The 24,069-nt window shown below is 59.7% G+C and overlaps 1 protein-coding gene across 5 annotated transcripts in view; it reads left to right on the forward strand.

The window, feature by feature from the left end:
* The window catches only part of PITPNM2 (phosphatidylinositol transfer protein membrane associated 2), a 159,156-nt gene that overhangs the window by 130,693 nt on the left and 4,394 nt on the right, over positions 1–24,069 (forward strand). Inside the window, exons 4-21 of one of the 5 annotated variants that reach the window (XM_062181974.1) lie at positions 4,831–5,045; positions 5,987–6,108; positions 7,410–7,637; positions 8,774–9,082; positions 9,859–9,954; positions 12,903–13,007; positions 13,122–13,192; positions 15,626–15,873; positions 16,241–16,430; positions 16,561–16,680; positions 17,123–17,385; positions 17,824–18,002; positions 19,914–20,084; positions 20,620–20,769; positions 21,655–21,819; positions 22,213–22,374; positions 23,165–23,313; positions 23,585–23,701. In XM_062181974.1, the coding sequence (XP_062037958.1) occupies positions 4,831–5,045; positions 5,987–6,108; positions 7,410–7,637; positions 8,774–9,082; positions 9,859–9,954; positions 12,903–13,007; positions 13,122–13,192; positions 15,626–15,873; positions 16,241–16,430; positions 16,561–16,680; positions 17,123–17,385; positions 17,824–18,002; positions 19,914–20,084; positions 20,620–20,769; positions 21,655–21,819; positions 22,213–22,374; positions 23,165–23,313; positions 23,585–23,701 (3,060 nt within the window). The remainder of the gene's footprint in view (positions 1–4,830; positions 5,046–5,986; positions 6,109–7,409; positions 7,638–8,773; positions 9,083–9,858; positions 9,955–12,902; positions 13,008–13,121; positions 13,193–15,625; positions 15,874–16,240; positions 16,431–16,560; positions 16,681–17,122; positions 17,386–17,823; positions 18,003–19,913; positions 20,085–20,619; positions 20,770–21,654; positions 21,820–22,212; positions 22,375–23,164; positions 23,314–23,584; positions 23,702–24,069) is intronic. The other 4 variants (XM_062181975.1, XM_062181977.1, XM_062181976.1 and 1 more) reach the window with 4 other exon arrangements.

Raw genomic sequence — 24,069 nt, forward strand, 5'->3', positions numbered from 1 at the left:
GGTGAGTGTTGGTGTATAGGTTTGTGTGTGGCTGTGGTGAGCCTTGCTCCGGTGAGTGTTGGTGTATAGGTTTGTGTGTGGCTGTCGTGAGCCTTGCTCCGGTGAGTGTTGGTGTATAGGTTTGTGTGTGGCTGTGGTGAGCCTTGCTCCGGTGAGTGTTGGTGTATAGGTTTGTGTGTGGCTGTGGTGAGCCTTGCTCCGGTGAGTGTTGGTGTATAGGTTTGTGTGTGGCTGTGGTGAGCCTTGCTCCGGTGAGTGTTGGTGTATAGGTTTGTGTGTGGCTGTGGTGAGCCTTGCTCCAGTGAGTGTTGGTGTATAGGTTTGTGTGTGGCTGTGGTGAGCCTTGCTCCGGTGAGTGTTGGTGTATAGGTTTGTGTGTGGCTGTGGTAAGCCTTGCTCCGGTGAGTGTTGGTGTATAGGTTTGTGTGTGGCTGTGGTGAGCCTTGCTCCGGTGAGTGTTGGTGTATAGGTTTGTGTGTGGCTGTGGTGAGCCATGCTCCAGTGAGTGTTGGTGTATAGGTTTGTGTGTGGCTGTGGTGAGCCTTGCTCCGGTGAGTGTTGGTGTATAGGTTTGTGTGTGGCTGTGGTGAGCCTTGCTCCGGTGAGTGTTGGTGTATAGGTTTGTGTGTGGCTGTGGTGAGCCTTGCTCCGGTGAGTGTTGGTGTATAGGTTTGTGTGTGGCTGTGGTGAGCCTTGCTCCAGTGAGTGTTGGTGTATAGGTTTGTGTGTGGCTGTGGTGAGCCTTGCTCCGGTGAGTGTTGGTGTATAGGTTTGTGTGTGGCTGTGGTGAGCCTTGCTCCAGTGAGTGTTGGTGTATAGGTTTGTGTGTGGCTGTGGTGAGCCTTGCTCCGGTGAGTGTTGGTGTATAGGTTTGTGTGTGGCTGTCGTGAGCCTTGCTCCGGTGAGTGTTGGTGTATAGGTTTGTGTGTGGCTGTGGTGAGCCATGCTCCGGTGAGTGTTGGTGTGTAGGTTTGTGTGTGGCTGCTGTGAGCCTTGCTCCGGTGAGTGTTGGTGTATAGGTTTGTGTGTGGCTGTGGTGAGCCATGCTCCGGTGAGTGTTGGTGTATAGGTTTGTGTGTGGCTGTGGTGAGCCTTGCTCCGGTGAGTGTTGGTGTATAGGTTTGTGTGTGGCTGTGGTGAGCCTTGCTCCAGTGAGTGTTGGTGTATAGGTTTGTGTGTGGCTGTGGTAAGCCTTGCTCCGGTGAGTGTTGGTGTATAGGTTTGTGTGTGGCTGTGGTGAGCCTTGCTCCGGTGAGTGTTGGTGTATAGGTTTGTGTGTGGCTGTGGTGAGCCATGCTCCGGTGAGTGTTGGTGTATAGGTTTGTGTGTGGCTGTGGTGAGCCATGCTCCAGTGAGTGTTGGTGTATAGGTTTGTGTGTGGCTGTGGTGAGCCTTGCTCCGGTGAGTGTTGGTGTATAGGTTTGTGTGTGGCTGTGGTGAGCCTTGCTCCGGTGAGTGTTGGTGTATAGGTTTGTGTGTGGCTGTGGTGAGCCTTGCTCCGGTGAGTGTTGGTGTATAGGTTTGTGTGTGGCTGTGGTGAGCCTTGCTCCGGTGAGTGTTGGTGTATAGGTTTGTGTGTGGCTGTGGTGAGCCTTGCTCCGGTGAGTGTTGGTGTATAGGTTTGTGTGTGGCTGTGGTGAGCCTTGCTCCGGTGAGTGTTGGTGTATAGGTTTGTGTGTGGCTGTGGTGAGCCTTGCTCCGGTGAGTGTTGGTGTATAGGTTTGTGTGTGGCTGTGGTGAGCCTTGCTCCGGTGAGTGTTGGTGTATAGGTTTGTGTGTGGCTGTGGTGAGCCTTGCTCCGGTGAGTGTTGGTGTATAGGTTTGTGTGTGGCTGTGGTGAGCCTTGCTCCGGTGAGTGTTGGTGTATAGGTTTGTGTGTGGCTGTGGTGAGCCTTGCTCCGGTGAGTGTTGGTGTATAGGTTTGTGTGTGGCTGTGGTGAGCCTTGCTCCGGTGAGTGTTGGTGTATAGGTTTGTGTGTGGCTGTGGTGAGCCTTGCTCCGGTGAGTGTTGGTGTATAGGTTTGTGTGTGGCTGTGGTGAGCCTTGCTCCGGTGAGTGTTGGTGTATAGGTTTGTCTGTGGCTGTGGTGAGCCTTGCTCCGGTGAGTGTTGGTGTATAGGTTTGTGTGTGGCTGTGGTGAGCCTTGCTCCAGTGAGTGTTGGTGTATAGGTTTGTGTGTGGCTGTCGTGAGCCTTGCTCCAGTGAGTGTTGGTGTATAGGTTTGTGTGTGGCTGTGGTGAGCCATGCTCCGGTGAGTGTTGGTGTATAGGTTTGTGTGTGGCTGTGGTGAGCCATGCTCCAGTGAGTGTTGGTGTATAGGTTTGTGTGTGGCTGTCGTGAGCCTTGCTCCGGTGAGTGTTGGTGTATAGGTTTGTGTGTGGCTGTGGTGAGCCTTGCTCCGGTGAGTGTTGGTAATAGGTTTGTGTGTGGCTGTCGTGAGCCATGATCCGGTGAGTGTTGGTGTATAGGTTTGTGTGTGGCTGTCGTGAGCCTTGCTCCAGTGAGTGTTGGTGTATAGGTTTGTGTGTGGCTGTGGTGAGCCTTGCTCCGGTGAGTGTTGGTGTATAGGTTTGTGTGTGGCTGTCGTGAGCCATGATCCGGTGAGTGTTGGTGTATAGGTTTGTGTGTGGCTGTCGTGAGCCTTGCTCCAGTGAGTGTTGGTGTATAGGTTTGTGTGTGGCTGTGGTAAGCCTTGCTCCGGTGAGTGTTGGTGTATAGGTTTGTGTGTGGCTGTCGTGAGCCTTGCTCCGGTGAGTGTTGGTGTATAGGTTTGTGTGTGGCTGTCGTGAGCCTTGCTCCAGTGAGTGTTGGTGTATAGGTTTGTGTGTGGACCCTTGGCATCCGCCGGCGGGCTGGAGCCCTCTGAAGGCTTGGAGTGCAAGTACAGTGGTCCCTCCTCATCCACCAGGATATATTTCAACTGCCAAACTCAAGACCATGAAACGACCTTATTTACCTCTATTTTCTTCTAAGAGCTTACAGTTTCATAATTTCAGTGGTTGCATTTTGACCTCTGGCCCATTTTGAGTTGGTTTTGTATGTGGTGTGAGGCAGGGTTCGACTTCATGCTTTTGCATGTGGATGTCCAGTTGACCTGGCACTGTTCTTTCCCTGCCAAATGATCTGGGCAGTCTTGTCAAAAACTAATTGACCATAGAGATTTATTTATTTATTTCAAAGGCAGAGTTTATAGAGAGAGGGAGAGGCAGAGAGAGAGATCTTCCATCTGCTGGTCTCCCACATGGATACAGAGGCCTAAGCACTTGGGCCACCCTCCACTGCTTTCCCAGACACATTAGCAGGAGCTGGGTCAGAAATGGAGCAGCCAGGACTGAACCTGTGCCCATAGGAGATGTCGGTGCTCAGGCAGTGGCTTAACCCACGGCACCACACTTCCAGCCCTTTGTGCTGTTTTGATACAGCGAACCGTGCGTCCTGAGCATCATCTTGTTTTGTCTTGAAGATTGTTCTGGTTATTTGGGGTTCCTTGCAATTCCATATGAATTTTAGGATCAACTTTTCCATTTCTTTTTTTTCCTTTTATTTGAAAGGCGAAGTTACAGAGAAGGAAAGGCAGAGATAGAAAGAGAGAAGTCTTCCACCCACTGGTTCACTTCCAAAATGGCCACAAATGGCCCAAATGGCCAGGGCTGAGCCAGACCAAAACCGGGAGCCAGGAGCTTCTTCCAGGTCTTCCACATGTGTGCAGGAGCCCAAGTACTTGGACTGCTAGGTGCATCCAGGACTCAAACCAGCACCCATACAGGATGCCAGCGCTGCAGGCGGCAGCTTAACTGACTACGCCACAGCACTGGCCTCAGCTTTTCCATTTATACCAAAAAAAAAAAAAAAGCTGCTGTGATTTTGATAGGAATAGGAATTGTGTTGATCTTTAGGCTGCTCTAGGGAGAATCGTGTCTTTATGACATTAAATCTTCCATCTATGGACATGGGAGAGCTTCCCATTATATTTAGGTGTTGTGTTTTTTTCCAGCAACATTTTATATTTTTGGTACACAAATATTTCACCTCTTTGGTTAAGATTATTCCTAGGTATTTTGTTATCTCAAATACTATTATAATTTATTTCTTAATTTCCTTTTTTTGCAGATTTGTTTATTTGAAAGTCAGAGTTACAGAGTTCACAGAGGAGAGACTGAGAGATAGTGAAAGAGAGAGGGATCTTCCATCCATTGTTTACTGCCCAAATGGCCATGATAGCCAAGGCTGGGCCAGGCGAAGCCAGGGACCTGGAGCTCTACCCCAGTCTCACGTGGGTGCAGGGGCCCAAGTACTTGGGCCATCTTCTGCCACTTTCCTAAGCATATTAACAGAGTTGGATCAGAAGTGGAGCAACCAAGACTCAAACTGGCACCCATATGGGATGCCAGCATTGCAGGTGGAGGCCTAACTCACTACACCACAGCGCCAGCCCCAGCTTTTTACTTATTCTTTTTCAATCTGGATGCCTCTTGTGTATTTTTCTTGCCCAATCGCTCTCCGAAACGTGTAGAAGTGAGAAAGTGGGCGCCCGTGTCTTCTTCCTGATCTTGAGGATGCTCAGCCCTGACAGAAGGAGCCAGAGCAGAGGGTTTGTTTGTGCAGTGCTGGGCCCAGAGAGGGAATCCAGCGCACCTTCAGATGCCTGCCCAGGGCCTGCGGCACTTGGAGCCTGGGACTGGGTTCAGAGATCCTGAAGTGGCCTGGGAGGAGCCAGCCTTGCTGGCCAAAGCCCCGTGTCCTGCCCCACACCAGGCTCTGTCTCCTGAGCCCTTGCCTTGTGTGGGGGGCTCTGGCCCCTCAACCACCGCAGTGCTTTTGTCCCCACAGAAGAAAAGCCGCAATGAGACGTACGGTGAAGGCAGCGGCGTGGAGATCCTGGAGAACCGGCCGTACACGGATGGCCCCGGCGGCTCTGGGCAGTACACGCACAAGGTGTACCACGTGGGCATGCACATCCCTGGCTGGTTCCGCTCCATCCTGCCCAAGGCGGCCCTGCGGGTGGTGGAGGAGTCCTGGAACGCTTACCCCTACACCAGAACCAGGTGCACCACTGCTGCCTCCCCCGCCTCCGCCTTCCCTCGTGGCAGGAAGCATCCTGTGTTACAGGTCCCAGGGCCTGCACCAGGCTCCACCCCTTATCCCTCCGAAGAACTCAGTGTCTGTCTGTCGCAGGCAGGTGCCCTGAAGGTCCCCAGGGTGGGCACAGGCGGGAGAGGGCAACGCTCCTCATGGCCCCCAGATCACTGGGGTGGAAGCCATGAAAGCTTGAGCCTGGTAATGACCCTTGGCCACCTGGCAAGGCTAGAGAATACAAACTCACTAGGTTCCTCGGGGCAGACCGGACGGTCAGCCTGCTAGGAGGAGCAGCCTGCAGGTAGCCTGGGTGGCTCGGGGGGCCTTGAGCTGCTGCAGCAGGGCTTGATCGGGCTCTCCTGACCGTGTGCGCCCTGCCCCATGCGTAGCTCAGCACTGCAGGGTAGACAGTTGGGAGCTGCTCCTGCTGGCTGAGCAGGTGGGTGCCCCACATCTCCTCGGGCTCCCCTCCTTCCCCATCCTTGGGACTTTGCTGGAACTTGCCAGAGAACCCACAGAGAGCTCATCTCCAGCCCAGAGAGGGCTGTTGCCCATTGCCTCCTCCTTGGGGGCTGCATGGGGCACACCCTGGGAGTGCTGGACCCACAGTCTGCTGGCTCAGCCTTACACAGCTGTGGCTGCACCTGTGTTCCCACCCTACTGTACACACCCATGACGTATACCCAGTTGTGGGTGATGGAAGTTGGCAGCTCTCCGCACCCTCCTGAACCCTCCCTCAGCCTGGCCTGGCTGTCCTTGGCTTGAGACCACAGTCCAGGAGGTCCCAGCCACCTCCCTGCCTCCTGTTCCCACTGTGTCCTGCTTTGCTTCTGCCCTGGGGTCTGACGGCCTGGCCTGGCCTTCCTGTGCCCCCTCCACGCCAGGTCCTGACAGTGCTCTCCTCCCCCAGGTTCACCTGCCCTTTTGTGGAGAAATTCTCCATCGACATCGAGACCTTTTATAAAACTGATGCTGGAGAAAACCCCAACGTGTTCAGTCTCTCTCCCGTGGAAAAGAACCAGCTGACGATTGGTAATTCTGGGTTCCCGCTCACAGGTCCCCTCCACCCTGCCCCTTGGGCCCCAGCCTGGTCTGTCCAGCAAGCTTGCGGGCCTCTTTGGCTCATGTCCCTGACATGCACATCAAGTCTAAGCACCTTGCCCACCCAGAGCCCCTTCCCTCCACCCCCCAGTGCTGGGGGCCGGTCAGGCTGAGGCCAGGCAGACACTGGGGCTGCTCCCTTTGGCGGTGGCTGAGCATGCCCACTCCCCTCCGGCTGCCAGTGCCTTGCAGAAATGGCCCCCACATCATCATCAAGGGAGGCCAGAGACCCGAATTTTCATGTGAAATCTCCAATTCCTAAATGTTACCAACTAATCAGAAATCCTTGTAAGACTGTACCGTCTAACAACACATATCTGTGGGCCAAATGCAGCCCCTGGGTTCAAGGCCAAGTGCGTGTGGGGCATTTCAGGTGGTACACGGCCGGCACCGGGGTAGGGGTGGGGGAAGCCAGTGCCCATGAGATACATCCCCCAGTGTCCCCACAGCTGCTCCCAGACTTCCCCATCGTATAAGGGCACTGGTCGCAATGGACCAGGCCCATCTTAATGGCCTCATTTTAACTCAGTTACCACATTATAGATACCCTGTCTCCGAATAGGGCCACATTCTGAAGGCACTGGGTTTAGGGCTCAGCATAGAAATCTAAGGGGAGCACAGTTGTCCCCATAGCAGGAGGGAAGGACCAGGCGAGCCCTTGGCAGCTCCGTGCGTCTGGTCCCCCCGGAACCTGTGTCCCAGCTCTGTGCCATCCGCCCAGCCTCAGGCCCAACGCCTCTGCCTGGTTCCTTCAGATGTCTCTTCTCGACCCAGGAGGAGTTTTCCAAGGGGTCAGCTGAGACGCGTAGTTTGGGGCAACGTGTGGGTGTGTAGCTTGGCAAACAAGGGCTGCTTTCGTAACAGTGGCCTCCCTCCCTCCCACACACTGACACCTGGAGCCCCAGCTCCCCCCCCACACCCCAGAGCTGCCAGGACGCCTTCACCCTTGTGATCCTGGCTGAAAGGCCACTTGTCTGGGATGCTTCCCCACCCCACTCTCTGTGGCTGCACCCCACCCCCCTCCTCAGCTCACCAGTGCAGTTGGAACATGGGCTTGGCTGAATGACTTAAAAGGCAGCAGGACGCAGGTCCTGAGCCCAGGTTGCTGCCTGAGCACCAGTGTCCCAGAGCCCTTGCAAGGACTTGGGATGGTGGAAGTGGAGAAGGGGCGGGCAGGGGCAGGGTCGAGGTCTGGCAGAAGTAGCCACTTGTAGGACCCTCCCCCCCCACAGACTTCATCGACATTGTCAAGGACCCCGTGCCCCCAAACGAGTACAAGGTGGAGGAGGACCCTAAGCTGTTCCAGTCGGCCAAGACGCGCCGGGGGCCTCTGTCCGACAACTGGATCGAGGAGTACAAGAGGCAGGTCTTCCCCCTCATGTGCGCCTACAAGCTCTGCAAGGTGGAGTTCCGCTACTGGGGTATGCAGTCCAAGATCGAGAGGTTCATCCACGACACCGGTGAGCTCACCCCACGCCCAGGCCTCCGTCCCGCCTCCACTCTGCTTGTCCGCCTGGGACTCTGCACTTGTGTTTGATTCCCAAAAGGTGACCCCAAAGCCCATGCGCATCTCAGCCCCGTGGCTTTTTTCTGACCACCCATGAATGCCCCAGACATTCCTGGCCTGGTCTGTGGTTGAAGCAAGCAGCCCTTGGAGACAGCCTCTCTGCTGCTCGCCAGGGCCACTGGCTTCAGAGCAGGTGTCCAGGGAGCAGATAGGCCAAGGGACGGCCTGGGGGCCTGGCCCAAGCTGCTCCCCTCCCCTAGAACCCCCAGCCCCCGCCTACCTTATCGCAGCATGGGGTCACAGCACCCGGGGTTGGTCCCACCCCGAGTCAGCCTGAGAGAGGCCCTAGGGCAGACATCTGTGTCACCACGCGCAAGGGTGACTTCGTTTAGGACCTGAGGAGAGACGCTAGCGGTAGTGCACGTCACACTGTCAGCCCACTCACGGAGAAGGGAGCGGTTTGGGGAGAGATGGGATTAGGAGACAAGTATATTTGGGTGCAGAAATTTTTTGAAATCCACACGTGTGTTTTCAGCCTCCACATTTTCCACGAACTCTCTGAAGCCTCCTGGCTACTCAGAGTGAGCCTCTGAGCCTCTCCGTCTCCAAGGCAGCCCCAGTCTGCCGTCTGTCTCTGTCGCTGCTCTGTTATCCTTCATACTCTATCTGGTTTTCTGTGTGTAACACAGATATCATCTGTGTAACATACTCTTCTTAAAGCATTAAAAAAACAAAACAAAACAAAAAAAACAACCCAGTTTGAACTTGATTTTCCAAGAGAAATTCCACAAAAATTGTAGACAGGAACCAAAACAGAATACTTTTGGCAAATCCTATTGCACTACCCCCTGGGGGCAGGAGTCTCCCACAATTAGTTGTGGCTCTGACCAGACACATTGCCTGGGAGGCCCCTCTGCCCTGACTGTAGACCACTGGTGAGGCTGTCCTTGGGGAAACCGAGGTACCGATGGGCAGTGAGCGACTTGCACCTGACCCACTACGCCGATCGGCTGCCCAGCCACAGGCTCCAGCCTGGGGGTCCCAATGCCGGCCCTGAAGCTGACTCCCTGCCCCTCCCCCACCCTGCAGGGCTCCGGAGGGTGATGGTGCGGGCCCACCGGCAGGCCTGGTGCTGGCAGGATGAGTGGTTCGGGCTGAGCATGGAGAACATCCGGGAGCTAGAGAAGGAGGCGCAGCTCATGCTGTCTCGCAAGATGGCCCAGTTCACCGAGGACAGTGAAGAAGCCACAGAGCTCACCAAGGACCAAGCCTCCCAGGACCAGGTCTCCTGGGAGACCCCCGAGCCCAGCAGCAGCAATGGGGAGCCCCTGGTAGGGCGGGGCCTAAAGAAGCAGTGGTCCACGTCCTCCAAGTCGTCACGGTCGTCCAAGCGGGGAGGTGAGCCCCCAGTGCCACCAGGCCCACCTCAGGGTCCCTGCCCCCTGCTGGTCCCGCTCAGTCACACCACTGCTAGGCCATTCTACCCCGAAAACAGCCTGTTTCCGGTGGATACCGTGGCGCCAAGCACACTGGGAGACAGAACTGTTCCCTTTCTAACTTGGTGCCAGGTGAGGTCTCGACCCCGCAGCCTGCCTGGGGGAGGCAGGTCAGGGTGGGTTCCCCTAGCCTGGGAGGGCATCATCTCTCTATGGGAGAGGACACCTTGCAGGCTTCAGATCCTGAGAAAGAGAGCCAAGCCAGGGCCGGCAGCCAGGCCAGCTTTCCCAGCCAGCTGGGTGCCCTAGGACCCGTCTCCCTGCCTCCCTGGCCCTGCAGTGCTGTGCCCGCCCATCCACTGGGCCATGGCCGAGTTGAAGGAGATTTCTCAGGGTCAGGCCCAGGAGTGGACTCAGGACCAGCTTAGTGCACATCCCAGACTTAGGCCTGCTACCCCTCCTGCCCTGGCCTTCTCCCGTGACCACACACCCCAGGTGGATGGGATGGGAGGGGGCACTTCCAGAGACCCAGGAGCTCCCTCCACAATGAGCCCTGGCAGCGCCTCCCCTCACGACTCCACCTCATTCTCTTTGGAGCCTTCCTGGCTCCCCGAGCGGCTTCCGACTGCCTGTCTCGGCCTGCGGGCTTTTGCCACACGTCCCTGCCTCAGGTGGCCAGGCACGGCACCAGGCTCTTCCCTGCAGCCTGGGTGGTCAGCCTGGGGCTCTGTCTTCCAGCGAGTCCTTCTCATCACAGCATCTCGGAGTGGAGGATGCAGAGCATCGCCAGGGACTCGGACGAGAGCTCAGACGACGAGTTCTTCGACGCCCATGGTAGGTGGCAGGTCCCCGAGTCCTGGGTCAGAGGGGCGTGTGGGTTGAGGTGGGATTCACCTGCTGCCCTGCTGTTGCTGCTTCCTGTACCTGTACGGATCCCCGGGGACAGAGTGGTGTTGGGGTGGGGGACCCAAAGGAAGAGACAAATCACGGAGGCAGCCTCAGGCCCACCTACCCAGATGTCAGAACGTGCTGTGGGCCTGGCAGGTGGGGGCTAGCACTTGAAATCCCTAAGAGAAAGGCACAGACCAGGACTGTGTTCCATATGTGAGTTTATTCCCATAAATTTCTAACTAAAAAAAGTTAGGAAAAAACTTTTTCTTTTAAAAAGATTTATTTATTTAAAAGGCAGAGAGTTACAGAGAGAGAAGGAGAGACAGGGAGAGAGACAGAGAGAGATCTCCCATCCACTGGTTCACTCCCCAAATAGTCTCAGCGGCCATGGCTGGGCCTGGCCAAAGCCAGGAGCCTGGGACTCCATCTGGGTCTCCCACATGGGTGGCAGGGGCCCAGTCACTTGGGCCATCTTCTGACGCTTTCCTAGATACATTAGCAGTGAGCTGGATCAGAAGTGGAGCAGCCGGGACTCAAACCAGTATTCACATGGCATGCTGGCATCACAGGCAGCAGCTTAACCCTCTGCATGCTGGCCCTCTAAGTTTTTTCTTGATTAAATTATTGTGCATCTATGTGACTGCTTCTGAAAATGCAATAAACAGAAAAATTATAGAACTTCCATTTCCCTTCCCGCCAGCCCCCAGTCAATCGCAGGATCACACGGCATGGTGGGTTGCACTGTGAACATAGCACACTCGCACATTGGAGGGGCTAGCAGGCGAGCCTGGGGAAACAGTCCCTCTGTGGACTGGTGGCTGAGCCAGCCCCGGTTCACCCACCAGGACTCAGAAAAGAACAGGGAAGCAGGTGTTTACCCTGGGGGTTAGGATGGTCGTGTCCCACATCATAGTACCCAGGTTCAGTTTTTGCCTCTGGCGCCTGACTCCAGCCTCCTGCTAGTGCACACCCTTGAAGGCAGCAGTGAGTAATGGCTCCTGCCACTCCTGTGAGAGACCTGTAATGTGTTCCCAGCTCCAGCTGGGACATCGTGGGCATTTAGGGGAGTGAACCAGTGGATGCAAGCTCTCATTTGCTGTGTGTCTGTGCCGCTCAAATAAATAATTTTTTAAAAGATAAAGGAATGAGGACTCATTCTGGGGGTGGGGTAGGGGACGGGGACAGGCCCAGAGCCCTCTTGTGCCACTCCCTGCATGGCTTAGGGGACTGAAGAGCCACATACAGCTGGCATCTTAGCTCACTGGCCAGCTGGCTCTAATGGGAAGGGACTTGGGGAGTCTGGGTCCGGCCAAAAGGGAGGTGCCTGTTTTGACCCTGGGGCCAGAGCCACTGGAATGGGTGGCAGTCATTTCCTGAGCCCACCTCCACTCCGGGGGCCTTGCTGAGGGTGGCGCCCCGCCCCTCCCAGCTGCTCTGTGTTCCTGACAAGAGGGAAACAGACATTCATGTAGAAGAAGCCATTAGAGAGAGGAGACAGCAAAGCTGGAGGTGCCAGAGCAGCAGTGGCCTGGGAAAAGTGGCCAGGGGCTGGTCCCCGGCAGGAGCCAGACAGCTGCCCCGGCCCTGGTGGTTCTGGGTGGAAGTTCCAGAAGAGCAGAACGAGTCCTGGCTGCAGCGTTTCTCACTAGGCTACACGTCCGTGGGCATCACGGGGGCGGTCTCTGACCTCTTAGTGAGGACACCAGTTCTCAGAGCCCCTGCGCTCAAGTCCCGGCTCTGGCTTCTGCTGATGCCGACACTGGGAGGCAGCAGTGACGGCGCAAGTAGTTGAGTCCCTGCCACACACAGGGCAAACCCACACTGAGTTCTGAGCTCCCAGCTCTGGCCCAGCCCAGGCATTGCAGGCATCTGGGAAATAAACCAGCAGAGAGCTCTGTATTTAAAAAAAAAAAAAAAAAAAATCAGGATCATCAGGCACCGAGTGGCTAAGCAGAAGTCATCTGTCCTCACAACAGAGCATGGTTCAGCCATGAAAAGGAACACAGCCCTGGCTCGTGCCCACGTCATGTGATCCCACCCACAGCCCACGCTCCACAGGCTCCTCAGGTTCCACAGATAGAAAATATTTGGGGGGAAAATTGTGTTTGTGTGAAACATGTACAGACTTTTTCTTGTCATTAGTCCCCAAACAATACAGCATAGTAAGTGGTCAGGATGCCCCTTGGGATCCCACATCAGAGCGCCTGGGCCCGAGGCCACCCCTGACTCCAGCTCCCTGCTGATGCACACGCTGGGAGGCGGCAGTGACGGCTCAAGTCCCTGGGTCCCTGTCACCCACATGGGAGACCTGGGTTGAGTTCCCAGCTCTTAGCTTCCGTCTGGCCGAGCCCTGGCTATTGCAGGCATTTGAGGAATAAACCCATGCATGGAAGATCTCTCTGTCTCTGTCTCTCTCTCCCTCCCCCAAAATAATTGTTTTAAAACCAACACAGTATAACAGTTATTTATGTATTGTTTAAATTGTAGTAAGTGTGCAAGAGGAGATAACTCAGTGTGTGCAGGAGGATGTGCGGACACCATTGTATATCAGGGTCTTGGTAGTCAGGGGGTTCCTGGAACCCGCCCCCTGCAGGTGCTGGCCCTGCGATGTCTGGAAGAGGTGAACGCCTGCAGACAGTGGTTGATGCCTGGTAGCCGGGACTGGGCAGAGACAAGGAGGAGGACTTGGCTCTGGTGGTCGGGGGCTTCCACCTGGTGATGAAAGCACTCTGGGAGGTTGCACAACCTTCGGGACGCACTAAATGCCATGTTAGTGGTTGGAACGGTGAAGTCCCTGTTAGGGAAGGGGGAGAGCAGAGCCCAGCACGGAGGGGCACAGGGGCGTCCAGGGGGACCCCAGTGCCTGCTGAAGCCCCCTCTCTCCTCCCTAGAGGACCTTTCTGACTCAGAGGAAATGTTCCCCAAGGATATCACCAAGTGGAGTTCCAATGACCTCATGGACAAAATCGAGAGCCCGGAGCCGGAGGACAACCAGGGTAACTGGCCCTGCGAGCTGCGAGGCCACACCCCCTCCCTTCCGACCCTGGGGAGGGGGACCCTGGGCCTAAGCTTCTGCAGCCACGGCTCACAGCAGGACTTCTGCATTGCAGATGGTCTGTACCGCCAGAGTGGCCCTGAGTTCAGGGTGGCCTCCAGTGTGGAACAGCTGAACATCATCGAGGTGGGTGCCTGGCTGCCCGAGGTCCCCACAGCTGCCAGGAGAGGGGGCAGGGGGCAGAAGAATGGTCCCTGGGGGCTACAGAGGCAGAACTTGGAACCTATAACACCACACCCACGCCTGACCAGGTTGCTACCCGGAGAGGCCTGTGGCACCCACCAACACCCGCCCCCATGTCCCTTGGGAGCAGGGACCCCAGACAGACAGCCCCCAAGGAAGACCCTGACCGAGCCCAGCCCATGGGAGAGTAAGATGAGACACTTGTAAATTCCAGATCAAAAATAAGATCTTCACCCTGTGCTCAGCCTGTCTGCTGTTCCTGAAGAGAAACCCACGGGAGGGGAGGAAGCGAAGGTCGTCCCAGGCGGAACTGGTGTAGCCCTGGCGGGAGGTGGGGGCGGGCAGGGCTCACCGTGTCCAATAAAGCTGTCTGGGTAGCGCCTGTGTCCGCTTCAGGGGTTCTTTGCCGGAGCTCACACCCCCTCCTCCTCCACCCGTGGGCAGGGGTCAGAGCTGTTTGCACCCGGGCAGGGGCTGGGCTGGGCTGTCCCGTGCTCCATTCACCAGGCTCTGGCCATGAGCTGCCTGAGGCGGGATCCTGGGACCTCCTGGGGGAAGAGGAGCTTCCGTGCCACCTCAGCCCTCCGGGGGTTTTTCGTCAAGGCCTGTTAAAGTAGGCTTTTCGAGAAGGGTTCCCAGGTGTTGGTTTCCAGTTGCACTTGCCAGCCAGGCACAGCTAACAGAGCCCCTGCCCCTCCTGCAGTGCACACAGCTCCGACAGCCCCAGGGGAGGGGCAGACAGGGCCTGGGGCTCGGGGTCTGCCTCGGGATGTGCGTTAGATCCCAGCAGCAGGTTCTGGGCACTGCCATTCAAAGTCAGATCCCTTTGTGTGCAACAGCCCTGGAACCGGAGCCCCCACGCCCGGCTTTGTAGAAGGGGGTGGCCTTGCAGACAGACAGGAAGAGGTGGCCTGGCGCTCTCCGTTCCCCCTGGGGTTCTGGGGGCTTGAGAAAAGCTGTATTGGGGGCTAGAGGGGCTACTGACAGCTTCCAGGGCTGCGGGGACTTCTCTTCCACGAGCCCATCGCCTCCCTGGGTCAGAGCAGCCCCTGCCCACCTAGCCCAATGGGGCATCTGGCTCTTCCAGCCGGCTTGGCTCTGCCGTGCCCTGGGTTGTGAGTTCATTTCCACCCAGGCCAGCCAGCAGTGGGCAGGCCCCGTAAGGAGCCAGGGGTGGTTCCACCAGAAGCCGTGTGACCCAGCCCCTCCTGGGATGGAGGCTGCCCATCCCCCCTCTGTCCCATGCCCCACGTTCCCACAGGTTCCTCCCTCTCTCACCCACCCCAAGCCTTCTGTGGCTCTGGCCCTTCTTCTGCACTTCCTGGTGACCGCATCAGCCCCTGGGCCCTGCCCCTGCCCACCTTTCCGAGCTCTGAGTGAGCTCCTGGATCTTGCTGCTGCCCCCTCCTCCTACTATTTGGTGACCCTGTCAAGGCCAGCTGTCCCTACTACAGGCCCTGTGGACGGCCTCAGCCACTTTGTCTCCCCAGTGGGAGTCCACTGCAGTCCAGTGGCTCCTTTCAGGCCCTGCCCCACCCCCAGCTCATCGCACACCAAATGCACAAGGCCAGGGAGGAGTGGGGAGGTCCCTGGGCTCGGGGCCACAGCTCTGGCTGGCAGGACATGTGCTGAGCTGAGGAGCTCTGGGTGCTGGTCAAGCTTGACCTCAGGGCAACCGGATGATCCTCAAGCAGTCCCTGGGTCTCCTCACGCCAACTCTTCATTTAAAGAAATAGTTATGTTCCCCAGGCACTGGTTGGAAGTCCAGGCTCTTACTCTGATCTCTCCAGCAGGCCTGGCCAGTAAGAAGGTGGGGTTATGACCCTATAATCAGATGGACAGACCCATGCCACTGTCCCTGCTCTGAGGTGCTGGGGTCCCGCCTCTGCCAGGACATCTCTGCTCTTGGGGACTTTGGTGTTGGGGGCCAGGGGAGGAGGCCACGTGCAACGGAGGGAGAGCTTGCTGCAGGCAGAGTGGCCGGGTCACTGCCCACCGAGCTGTGGTTGCTCCGACCACTCAGGCATGCAGGTCTCAGAGCCACAGCCAGGCTGAGCCTCTGCATCCTCTCCAGGCCAGAAGCCCCGGGAGCCGCTGCCCTGGCTTCCTCTAGGAGGTGGAGTTTTGCTTCGGAGGAACAGACCCCCCCCCCCCAGCCATGCCCTTTATGCCCCTGGGAAGAGGAAGCACCAACCTGGCTTACCCAGCTCCTCTTCCAGGCACCCATCCCTACGAGGGTCCTAGGGAAGGAGTGGTAGCAGCTGGACCCCAGGCCCCACAGCTGAGGAGCAGAAACCAGGGCTGTCCGAGGAAGCAGCTGGGCCAAGGCAGAGCGCACAGTGCCCTGGGAGTTGACGTGCGCCTCCACCCCTGCAGGATGAAGTCAGCCAGCCGCTGGCCACGCCACCCTCCAAGATCCACGTGCTGCTGTTGGTGCTGCACGGGGGCACCATCCTGGACACGGGCGCCGGGGACCCCAGCTCCAAGCAGGGCGATGCCAACACCATCGCCACCGTGTTCGACACGGTCATGCGCGTGCACTACCCCAGCGCCCTGGGCCACCTGGCCATCCGCCTGGTGCCCTGCCCACCTGTCTGCTCGGACGCCTTCGCCCTCGTCTCCAAGTGAGTACTGTTTGTTCACTGGCGCCCACCTTTGCCCTGAGCAGCTGGTGGGTTTCCATCCTGTGTTGGGACCCCTCCCCCAATATCCAGACCTGCCTCCTGGCCCCCTCTACCCAGAGGCAGCAAAACCCAAGTGGGCAGCTGAGGTTGATTCCCAGTCTGTACCGCGGCGATGCTGAGCTGCCTCTGAGATGCAGGCCTCCCCGGAAGGGCCTGTTCCTGAGAGCCTGCCCAGGGCCTGGCCTGAGTCTCCAGCCGAGATCTGGGGACAGGCAGCTCTGTGTGCCCTGCTGCCCAGACCAGGGAGGGAGCCGTTTGGGCTAATCCGAGGTCATCCGCTCTCTCCTGACTGGCCCTTCACCCCCAGTCTCAGCCCCTACAGCCACGACGAGGGCTGTCTGTCCAGCAGCCAGGACCACATCCCCCTGGCCGCCCTGCCCCTGCTGGCCACTTCCTCACCCCAGTACCAGGAGGCGGTTGCCACGGTGATTCAGCGGGCCAACTTGGCCTACGGGGACTTCATCAAGTCCCAGGAGGGTGTGACCTTCAATGGGCAAGTGAGTTGTGGAATGGGGGAGGGAAGGTCGTGGGGCGGGGCCTGACCTGAGGCCCAGGGGCCAGCCCGGCCCTGCTCATGCCCCGCCAGTAGGACAGACGCTCGGATCTCTGGGCCTTCCCTACTTGTAGGTCTGCCTGATTGGGGACTGCGTTGGGGGCGTCCTGGCGTTCGATGCCTTATGCTACAGCAACCAGCCGGTGTCTGAGAGCCAGAGCAGCAGCCGCCGGGGCAGCGTGGCCAGCGTGCAGGTACCCAGGCCCTCCTTTGACCCCAGACCTCCCCCAAGGCCTGCAGTCTCCCATATACCACACAGAGCAGCTGCCCCATGTGCTGCTCCGCCCCCTACTCTGCCTGACCATGGTGCCCAACTGACCAACAGTATGAACCAGGGCCAGCACCAGAGAGGCTCCAGTCCCGAGAGGCAGGACCAGAGGACCCTGCCCCCTTCCCAGCAGGGAGGGAAGGCCCTGAGTCCTTGTGCTGCCCAGTGCCCTTTGGTGGCCAGTCGGGCCAGGAATGAGGGCTGATAGGACTGGCCAGTGGGCTGGGGCCAGCAGGGGACAAGGGCTTCCCCTCTGGCTTGGGGGTGCCAGCTGGGCCTGGAGTCAGAAAGGAGGCAGTTTCCAGGACACTTGGGAGGGGGCCGGGCCCGTGGCCACCTGGCAGTGAGCCTCCGTGGGGCTGTTCCAGGACGCGGACCTGCTGTCCCCGGGCGGCCTGGTGAGCACGGCGCACTGCTCCGGCAGCGGTGGCAGCGGTGGCGGTGGCGGCATCAGCGGCGGCGGCGGCGGCGGCTCCAGCCTGGAGAGCAGTCGACACCTGAGCCGCAGCAACATCGACATCCCTCGCAGCAACGGCACTGAGGACCCCAAGAAACAGCTGCCCCGCAAGAGGAGCGACTCGTCCTCCTATGAGCTGGACACCATCCAGCAGCACCAGGCCTTCCTGTCCAGGTGGGCAGGGCTGGCAGGGCTGGGGGCGCCGACCCCGGGGCCCGCTCCAGGGGAGGAAGGAGACCCCAGAGGGCAGACGGCTCAGGGCCGAGGAAGTCAGGGGGGCTCCTTCACTCCCCATGGGCCAGCTGCCCACGTGAGGACCGGGCCAGGAGATGGCTATCGGGGGCTGTCGTCTCATACGTACCAGTGGTTATCTTGAGCCTGTGGGTGGCGTGGGTTGTAGCAGAGTTGGGGGGGACTGACCTGGGGCAGCATAGCCCAGGTCAGGGCTGTCCCAAGGCAGTAGGTGTCCTAGAGAGGTTGGGACCCATTGTCTCTGAAAGTGCCCTGGCAGGTGCTGGGCAGCTGCCCCAGGCCCAGCCTCTCCTTCCTGAGGCTGGGGGAAGGCCGACCCCAAGGAGGCCGCTGGTGTGACCTTGGGTGTCCCCGTTGCAGCCTCCATGCCAGCATGCTGAGGAGCGAGCCCAGTGCCCGCCGCTCAAGCAGCTCCACCATGCTGGACGGCACGGGGACCCTGGGCAAGTTCGACTTTGAGATCGCTGACCTCTTCCTCTTCGGGTGCCCGTTGGGGCTGGTCCTGGCCTTGAGGAAGACGGTCATCCCTGCCTTGGACGGTAAGAGCCCTGTGGCATACTTGAGCTGGGCAGGGGCATCTCAGGAGACCCCTGTCGCAGGGCTGTGGTCACACCCCAGGCCCTTCCAGAGCCGGCTTCCTGGCTGCTCTCCTCTGCTCCTGGCCCGGCAGCTCAGTCCCTGACACCTGTCGCTTCATCTCCTGGGAGCAGAGAGTCCTTCCACAGACAGGACGCTGGGGTCCCGGAGGGTCACATGGGCACAGACCCAGGTTCCCAGGCCCAGAGTCCTTCCCCTGGATGAGATGTGAGTGCACAGAGCCCCAAAGCCTCCTGGGTACAACGAGGGGCCAACACCCGGCTGCTCACAGCCTGCATGAAAGGGAGGTGGTTCTGTGGGCTGGGCCCCACCAGAGCCCGTCAGGGTGGTCATTCCTGCCCTGCACCTCTGGGGTCCCCATGATCCTCACAGGACTCTGGTTAGAGAGGAGGAACTGAGGCCTGGAGAGACTTAGACACTCGCCGAGAGCGGGTGAGTGGTGGCCCCAGACTTGGACCCCGTGCCCTTGCCCCTCCATACCTGGAGGCGCAGCACCATCAAGAAGGGGGAGCTGTGACTCCCCAGTGGCCAGGCGAGCTCACACCCGGTGCAAAGGGGAGCAGCCCCCAGGGGCAGTGTGGCGTTTGCTGCTACCAAGACGGTCGGACGGTCCTGCTTCCCGACAACCCCTGAACAACCTGCAGAGATTCCCCCCAGGGCCACCGGCACTGAAGTGCATTGAGATCATGGAAGTCCAGGGTCAACTTCAACACCGTCCCTAGGGGAAGGCCAGTTAAAAGACAGTCTTGCAGACAAACAGTGGAAGGCCCCAAACTCCACGCATCCTCTGTTAAGGAGAACAAATGGTGCCGCACCCCGCAGAGGAGGGCCTGCGTGCAGTGCCCGGCTCCACGCTTTTTTTTTTTTTAAAGATGTCTTCATTTGTTTAAAAGGCAGAGTTACAGAGAGAGGGGTTGAGAGAGAGAAATGGAGATGGTAAATCTGCCCATTCACTCCTCAGGGGCCTCAATGGCTGGGGCTCGTCCAGGCGAAAGCCAGGCGCCCAGAATCCCATCCAGGTCTCCCACATGGGTGGCAGCGACCCAAGCAGTTGGGCCACGCACAGCTGCTTTCCCAGGCACATCGGCAGGGAGCTGGATAGGAAGTGGAGCAGCTGGGATTTGAACCGGCACTCCCATGGGATACCAGCATCCCAGGTGGCAGCTTAACCCGCTATACCACAACACCAGCCCTCTGCAGCACCCATGACTCCAGCTTCCTGCGAATGTGCACCCTGGGAGGCAGTGAGTGGCGACTCAAGTGCTTGGGTCCCTGCCACCCAGGTGGGAGCCCTGGGTGGACTCGCCAGCTTCTGGCTTTGGCCCAGCGCAGCCTTGGCTGTTGGGGACATTTGAGAATCACTCCAGAAGATGGGAGCGCTTATTTTCCCTCTCTGTCTCACTTTCTCTCTCTCTCTCTTAAGTAAGTATAAATAAAATGGGTAAATAAAAGCGAGGCGTAATGAGGTGCAGAATGGCAAGTGTGTTCCCAGTGCTCTGGCATCCGTGATTCCCCTAACTCCATGACGCTGTTTGAATAACAGTCCCATTTTACAGATGGGAAGACTGCCCCCAAGCCAGGAGCAGTTACCAGCACAGTGTGGGCTGCGCCCACAAGATGCATGGAGCGGCAGTGGAGGGAGGGGACCCCGGGACTCTGGGCTGGAAGGGAGCTTCCCAGGAGGCGCCATTCACCGTAACTGCTCTGTACTTAGAGCACTTTCTTTACAGTAGCATGTCATGACTTTTTTTTTGTTAAAAGGAATGTCCTGCTTGTTAGAGACAATGACCCAAACAGACCCCTGGCTGCCACCTCAGGGCCGAGCTCTGAGCTGGCGACCTCCCCCCGCCCAGTTTTCCAGCTGCGGCCGGCCTGCCAGCAGGTCTACAACCTCTTCCACCCTGCGGACCCGTCAGCCTCCCGGCTGGAGCCGCTGCTGGAGCGCCGGTTCCACGCCCTGCCGCCCTTCAGCATCCCCCGCTACCAGCGCTACCCGCTGGGGGACGGCTCCTCCACGCTGCTGGGTAAACTGACTGCAGACCCCTGGCCCCGGCTCCCCTGGGGGGAGGTGGGAGCTGACGCCACCCCTCCATTCTGCAGGCCAGAGGTGGCCCCAGTGCTGTGGCCCAAGCCCTGGCTCTTCCCTAAGTGGGCGGGACACGGGGCATGGGTGCAGGTGTGTCATGTTCCCGCCATTCAGAGAACACAGGTCAGGCCCTCACCCCGGGTGCCTGGGTTTATGGGAGAACAGGACCACACTCGCCCCCTTCCCCACAACTGCCCCAGCCTCCCTCCAGCAGAAACAGAGCTAAGACCCCCAGGAGGGACCCTCTCTGAATTGGGGCCCGCTGTGGCAGGCGCTGGCCCAGCGATGGGACACAGCAGAGTCCGTGAAGCCAGCGGGTCCAGGCTGGAGCGTGGGCGAGGGCCTCCCTGCCGCCACCCCACCCCGCGTGTGTGTGTGTCCTGGTCCTCGAGGAGCCCGCGTCCATGTCGTACCTGTGAGACAGCCCACAGGAGTGTCTGTTCTTGTCCTCTGTTCTCTCCGTCTGCCTCTAGTCGACACCGTGCAGAGAAACCCCGAGCTGGTCCTGGAGGGCGGCCCCCTGCCCCCTCTCCCGCACGGGGATGGCTTCCTGGAAACCAGTATCCCTGTTCCCGCGCTCACCTGGCAAGACGGGCCCCGCCAGAGCCCGGGCTGTGCTGAGTGTGTGTAACCCCCACTCGTGTGACAACTGCTTTGTTGGCTCAGGGACACCCCCCCCCCCCCGTACACACACGCCCGCCTTGGCCACTGGAGCTGGGGGGACCTTGGTGGTGAGGACGGTGACCTAGGCAGGCAGGTCCCAAGGAGTTGGCCTTGGTGCCACTGCGACCCCAAAGAGATGGCTGGCACAGTACCCCGGGGACGGGCCACGCAGTGTCAGTGACAGGGGCCCTCCTCCGCGGTGGCGGGGCAGACAAGAAACGGGGTAAGCCGTGAGCCAGCCTGGTCCCACCCTGCACCTGGAGACGCCTTGGGTCCAGCAAGGAGTCATGCTCCTTCCCGCCCCGAGGACCACCAGACCCTGCAGCACCCTGTCTAGATGTGGCTCCTCCAGCCCAGCCACCCTCCCAGGACAGGCTCTGTCCTGCCCTCATTCTGGCCTGAAGAGGCTGGCTGGAGCCCTCAGCGCCTACTGGGACCACCCCACGTGGCGTGTGCGTGAGGGGCCCCTGGGGCTGCCTCAGGTCCCTGTGGTCAGCACCCTCAAACTCAGGATGGGGCCAGCCCTGCTGCCCTGGGCTGTGGTCATGAGGCCCTGGTGCAAGTGGGGCTGCCAGGGCTCAGCTGAAGAGCCGAGTGTAGGAAACAGTGGCCAGGGCTAGGTGCCCGGTGCCTTGCCTCCGTGCCCTTTGTCTGTGCCCGTCTGTCCGTCCTCCCTCCCCCGCCTCAGCTCTCAGTCTTGTGCTCCCGTGGCCCTGGCACAGCCCCTCCCAGCCTAGGTGCACGCTGGCCTCCCCCACCCCACACCCCCCTCCCCCACTGCTGGAGGCTGGGCTGGGCTGGGCTGGGCTTGTCTCACCTTGGCCTTGGTCCCTGTCCACCTGCAGCGGATGCACTCCAGGCCCACAACACAGTCTTCCAAGAGCACGCGGCCCCCTCCTCGCCCGGCACAGCCCCTGCAGGTCGTGGCTTCCGGCGGGCCAGCGAGATCAGCATTGCCAGCCAGGTGTCGGGCATGGCCGAGAGCTACACAGCGTCCAGCATCGCCCAGAGTGAGTGCAGCGCCCTCCTCGCCTCCTGCGCTCCCGCCGCGGTCTCAGCAGGACAGGTGGCCGTGTCTGGAGAGCGCGGCCATGCTGGGGCAGGCTGCTGCTGGCATCCAGTGAGTAGAGAACTACGCCAGTGTTCACGGCGCCCAGGCTCCAGGAGCCGGCCCGGCCCCTCTTGCTGCTTGGTCCGCCCCACTCAGAAGCCTCAGCAGCAGAGGCAGAGCCCAGGGCCGGCCCTCAGTCCCCCTGTGCTGGGGCCCGCAGCTGCGGTCCTAGGGTCCTGCCAGAGCCTGACGGCTGTGTCCTTCCCCTTGGAGAGGCCCCCAGCAGAGCAGATGGGACAGCTTGGTGGCCCTCAGTGTGGCTGAGCCACGTCTACTTGTTCTTGCTTCCCAGAGGCCCCCGTGTCGCTCAGCCACACCCCCAGCATCAGGCGCCTGTCCCTGCTCGCCCTGCCCCCTCCACCCCCCACCCCTCCTGGGCCCCGTCCTCGGGCCAGGCGGGCCAGCCCCAGCCTGGAGAGGGCCCCTAGCCTCCCTGAGTTGGACATCAGAGAAGGTACCAGCCTCCACTCACACGCCCTCCCCTCTCACTTGGGTCACTCACTGCTGCCAGGCACGCCTCACCGTGTCCCCGCCAGTCCCTGCCACTCAAACCCCCACTGACCAGCAGGGAGCTGGAGACTTGGGCTGGGGACTGGACACCCAGGGAGGACAGGGGAGTGCTTGTGGTTGGCTGGGGACCAGGGCCACTGCAGAACTGGAATGAGGCAGTGCGAGGACCAACGAGGTTCCAGGGGTCCCCATCACCTGGGCTACAGGCAGAAGTTGGGGAGCCAGGACGAGTGAGATGTGCGGCACTTGCTGGCACCTCCTGTGTGTGGTCACCAGGCAGGGCACTCCACAGCCTTGTCTGGTGTTGGGTCACCTGGCCCTGAGTACAGAGGCGAGACTAATGACCAGCACCAGCCCCCCCGACCCCAGCTCTGAGCATCATCACGCACCCTGCTACATCCAGGGCTTATGGGGGTGGCCCATGTGCTGGGGAGGGCCCTGGGCCTTGCCTGGAGGTTCAGACAGGTGGGACAGGAGAGACCCAGGGAGAGCTATGGCAGGACAGGAGCAGCTCCTGCCCCCAGACCCCGCATGTCGCTCCCTCGCCTCACGCTCCTTGGTGGCCTCAGCCCACACCTCTGCTCCCCTCTGCCACCTGCCTGGGAGAAGCTTCGCTTTGGCTGCAGCTGGAGGGAGGGGCCGGGGGGGGGGGGAGCCGGCCTGAGAGGCCAGGTGACCCTCGGCAGGGGTCCTGCCAGGGGCTGCCCAGCAGTCACAGCGCCCCCTCCTGGCAGTCGCTGCAAAGTGGTGGGGCCAGAAGCGGATCGACTACGCCCTGTACTGCCCCGACGCCCTCACGGCCTTCCCCACGGTGGCCCTGCCCCACCTCTTCCACGCCAGCTACTGGGAGTCAACAGACGTGGTCTCCTTCCTACTGAGACAGGTACCAGTCCTGCTGCTCAGGCCCCCGAGCCTCACCAGACGGCCCTGAGTGACAGCGCCAGTGTCTCAGCCTCATCCCACAGATGAGGGGGCGGTGGAGGGCCCACCTCCTAGTGAGCCTGACGGGGGAGCCCTTGTGCGGGAACGAGTTCAGACTGGGGTATTGGGGTGGGGGGCTTGCGTGGTGCTCCCCAGGACCCACAGGTTCCTGCTGCCAGCTCCTAGGGCCGTGGGGCCCCTTGTGCCTGCCCCCAGCCTCTGCCCCTCCCCAGGTCATGAGGCACGACAACTCCAGTGTCTTGGAGCTGGATGGCAAGGAGGTGTCCGTCTTCACCCCCTCAAAGCCCAGAGAGAAGTGGCAGCGCAGGAGGACCCACGTGAAGCTGCGGGTGAGGGTCCCCTGTGACCAGGCGCCAGGGCCGCTGTCCTGTGTGTTCTAGAGTCTTCTCTGAAAGGCAGAGTGAGAGAGAGATCCTTCATCGGCCGGTTCACTGGCCACAGTGGTTGGGGCCAGGAGCCAGGAACTCCATCCTGGTCTCCCACAGGGGTGGCAGGGGCCCCCACGTACTTGGGCCATCTTCCACCGCCTTCTCAGGCACATTCGCACAGAGCAGGATCGGGAGTGGAGCAGCTAGGACTTGAACCAGCACTCCGATATGGGATGCCGGCGTCACAAGCAGTGGCTTAACTGACTGCCACAAAGCCATGCTGTCCCGCACAGGAACCCCCACCTCACCCCAGTTACAGCTTTGGAACC

Source organism: Lepus europaeus, chromosome 23 (assembly GCF_033115175.1).
Source record: "Lepus europaeus isolate LE1 chromosome 23, mLepTim1.pri, whole genome shotgun sequence".
In the NCBI taxonomy this organism is placed as follows: Eukaryota; Metazoa; Chordata; class Mammalia; order Lagomorpha; family Leporidae; genus Lepus; species Lepus europaeus.